The 2,824-nt window shown below is 44.7% G+C and overlaps 1 protein-coding gene across 1 annotated transcript; it reads left to right on the forward strand.

The window, feature by feature from the left end:
* The first annotated feature begins 1,427 nt into the window (after window positions 1-1,427).
* LOC132228163 (GTP-binding protein Rheb-like) lies at window positions 1,428-2,545 on the forward strand. Its single transcript, XM_059684116.1, has one exon. The coding sequence runs from the start codon at window positions 1,556-1,558 to the stop codon at window positions 2,108-2,110; it is 555 nt and encodes a 184-aa protein (XP_059540099.1). The 5' UTR covers window positions 1,428-1,555; the 3' UTR covers window positions 2,111-2,545.
* The last annotated feature ends 279 nt before the right edge of the window (window positions 2,546-2,824 follow it).

A 2,824-nucleotide genomic window follows, 5' to 3' on the forward strand; every position in this document is an offset into this window, starting at 1 on the left:
GTCAGAGAGACCCAGAACATCCAAAAGAAGGCCGAAGGCCCCACAGCAGATTGCATTGCTTCACAGCTGGGCCTCATCTGGGCACCTCCAAACCCCAAACAAAGAAGAGGAATCTGCAGATCTCTCCATAGCTCCTGCTGGGTAGCCTCAGGCAGAGTCCAAATTCGCACCTCCTTAGAGATCCAACAGCCAGTGTGCCCAGATGTCAGAGAGGGACCATCAGATTACAACTCCACAAATCCATAAGGGACACACTCAGGGAGCAGACTCAGTGAGCACCAAAGCCCCACTGAAGCAAGTCTTGCCCCAGAAGGGTGTCTCCAGCACAGAAGTTCTCCCACAGTAGACACAGCTGATTCTCACAGCCAATTGGCCTGGAGGTCAATTCCTCCCAGTGATTCCAACAACAAGGCTTAACTACAACAAGACTCTGCACACAGCCCACAAAGGGGTGAACCAAGAGTGTCCACCCCAGGTAATGGGGGAGGCTGAGCCACTGGGCCCTATAGGACACCTAGCAGAGAAAGCCACTCTACCAACACAGGGAAGCAGCCAAAATGAGGAGACAAAAAAAAAGTCACAAATGACAGAAATGGAGGAAAGCAAACTACTGGATATAGAGTTCAAAGCCACGGTTACAAGTTTACTCACGAATTTTCTAGAAACCGCCGATAAATTTACTGAGACCCTCAAGAAATCTAGTGAGACCCTCGAGGATATGAACAAGGACCAACTAGAAATTAAGCATACACTGATTGAAATAAAGAATATTATACAGACTCCCAACAGCAGACCAGAGGAGCGCAAGAATCAAGTCAATGATTTGAAATGCGAGAAAGCAAAAAACACCCAACCGGAGGGGTGGAATGAAAAAAGAACCCAAAAATGCGAGGATAGTGTAAGGAGCCTCTGGGACAGCTTCAAGCGTACCAACATCAGAATTATAGGGGTGCCAGAAGATGAGAGAGAACAAGATATTGAAAACCTATTTGAAGAAATAATGACAGAAAACTTCCCCCACCTGGTGAAAGAAATGGACTTACAGGTCCAAGAAGCGCGGAGAACCACAAACAAAAGGAATCCAAAGAGGACCACACCAAGACAAATCATAATTAAAATGCCAAGAGCAAAAGACAAAGAGAGAGTCTTGAAAGCAGCAAGAGAAAAAAAGTCAGTTATCTACAAGGGAGTACCCATACGACTGTCAGCTGATTTCTCAACAGAAACTATGCAGGCCAGAAGGGAGTGGCAAGAAATATTCAAAGTGATGAATAGCAAGAACCTACAACCAAGATTATTTTATCCAGCAAAGCTATCATTCAGAATTGAAGGTCGGGGCGGCGGTGGCGGCGGTCACGTGGGCGTGTTTGGGGGCGGGGCCGCGCGGCGGTTCCGGGCGGTTGGGCGCGTGAGCGAGGAGCGGAGGCAGCCGGGCCCGCCCGCCCCGCCCCTGGATGCTGCTCTGCCCCGGCGCAGCCGCTGCCGATAGCAGCACAGGAGTCGCCGCCGCCGCCGCGGTTCATGTGGTTGGCCTGGGGCTGAGGAGGCCGCCAAGATGCCGCAGTCCAAGTCCCGGAAGATCGCGATCCTGGGCTACCGGTCTGTGGGGAAATCCTCGTTGACGATTCAGTTTGTTGAAGGCCAATTTGTTGACTCCTATGACCCAACCATAGAGAACACTTTCACAAAATTGATCACAGTAAATGGACAAGAATATCATCTTCAACTTGTAGACACAGCTGGGCAAGATGAATATTCCATCTTTCCCCAGACGTACTCCATAGGTATTAATGGTTATATTCTCGTGTATTCTGTGACATCGATCAAAAGTTTTGAGGTGATTAAAGTTATCCATGGCAAGTTGTTGGACATGGTGGGGAAAGTGCAAATACCTATTATGTTGGTTGGGAATAAGAAAGACCTACATATGGAAAGGGTGATCAGTTATGAAGAAGGGAAGGCGTTAGCAGAATCTTGGAATGCAGCTTTTTTGGAATCTTCTGCTAAAGAGAATCAAACTGCTGTTGATGTTTTCAGAAGGATAATTTTGGAGGCAGAAAAAATTGATGGGGCCGCTTCACAAGGAAAGTCTTCCTGCTCGGTGATGTAATTCTGCTGTGGGCCCGAGGCCACTGGGACCCGTCCTGCCCGGAGACGCAAACTGCCCGTCATCCTCGAAGATAAACTCTGCTTCGTTTTCCTTCTGTTAACCTGAAAGATTTATTTGGGTCAGAGCTTTTTCCCACCTGCCCCCCTTTCAGATTATGTTGAACTCTGACTATCCTTCTGAGTTCACTTCCACTTTCAAATTTTAAGCAATCATATTTTCATTTATATATTGTATTTCTTAATAATATTATGACCAAGAATTTTATCGGCATTAATTTTTAAGTGTAGTTTGATGTTTAAAATAATGTAATCATCAAAGATGCATATTGTTACACTACTATTAACTAGGCTTCCATATATCAGTGTTTATTTCATTGTGTTAAATGTATACTTGTAAATAAAATAGCTGCAAACCTTAAAAAAAAAAAAAAAAGAATTGAAGGTCAGATAAAGAGCTTCACAGATAAGAAAAAGAAAAAGCTAAAGGAGTTCATCACCACCAAACCAGGATTATATGAAATGCTGAAAGGTATCCTTTGAGAAGAGGAAGAAGAAGAAAAAGGTAAAGATACAAATTATGAACAACAAAAACACATCTATCATTGAATCTAAAAATAAAGTGAATAAATAATCTGATGAACATAATAAATTGCTGAGTATAATCGAATCAGGGCCATAGAAAGGGAGTGGACTGACAATTCTCGGGGGAAAGGTG

The sequence above is a fragment of the Myotis daubentonii genome, chromosome 2 (assembly GCF_963259705.1).
Source record: "Myotis daubentonii chromosome 2, mMyoDau2.1, whole genome shotgun sequence".
In the NCBI taxonomy this organism is placed as follows: Eukaryota; Metazoa; Chordata; class Mammalia; order Chiroptera; family Vespertilionidae; genus Myotis; species Myotis daubentonii.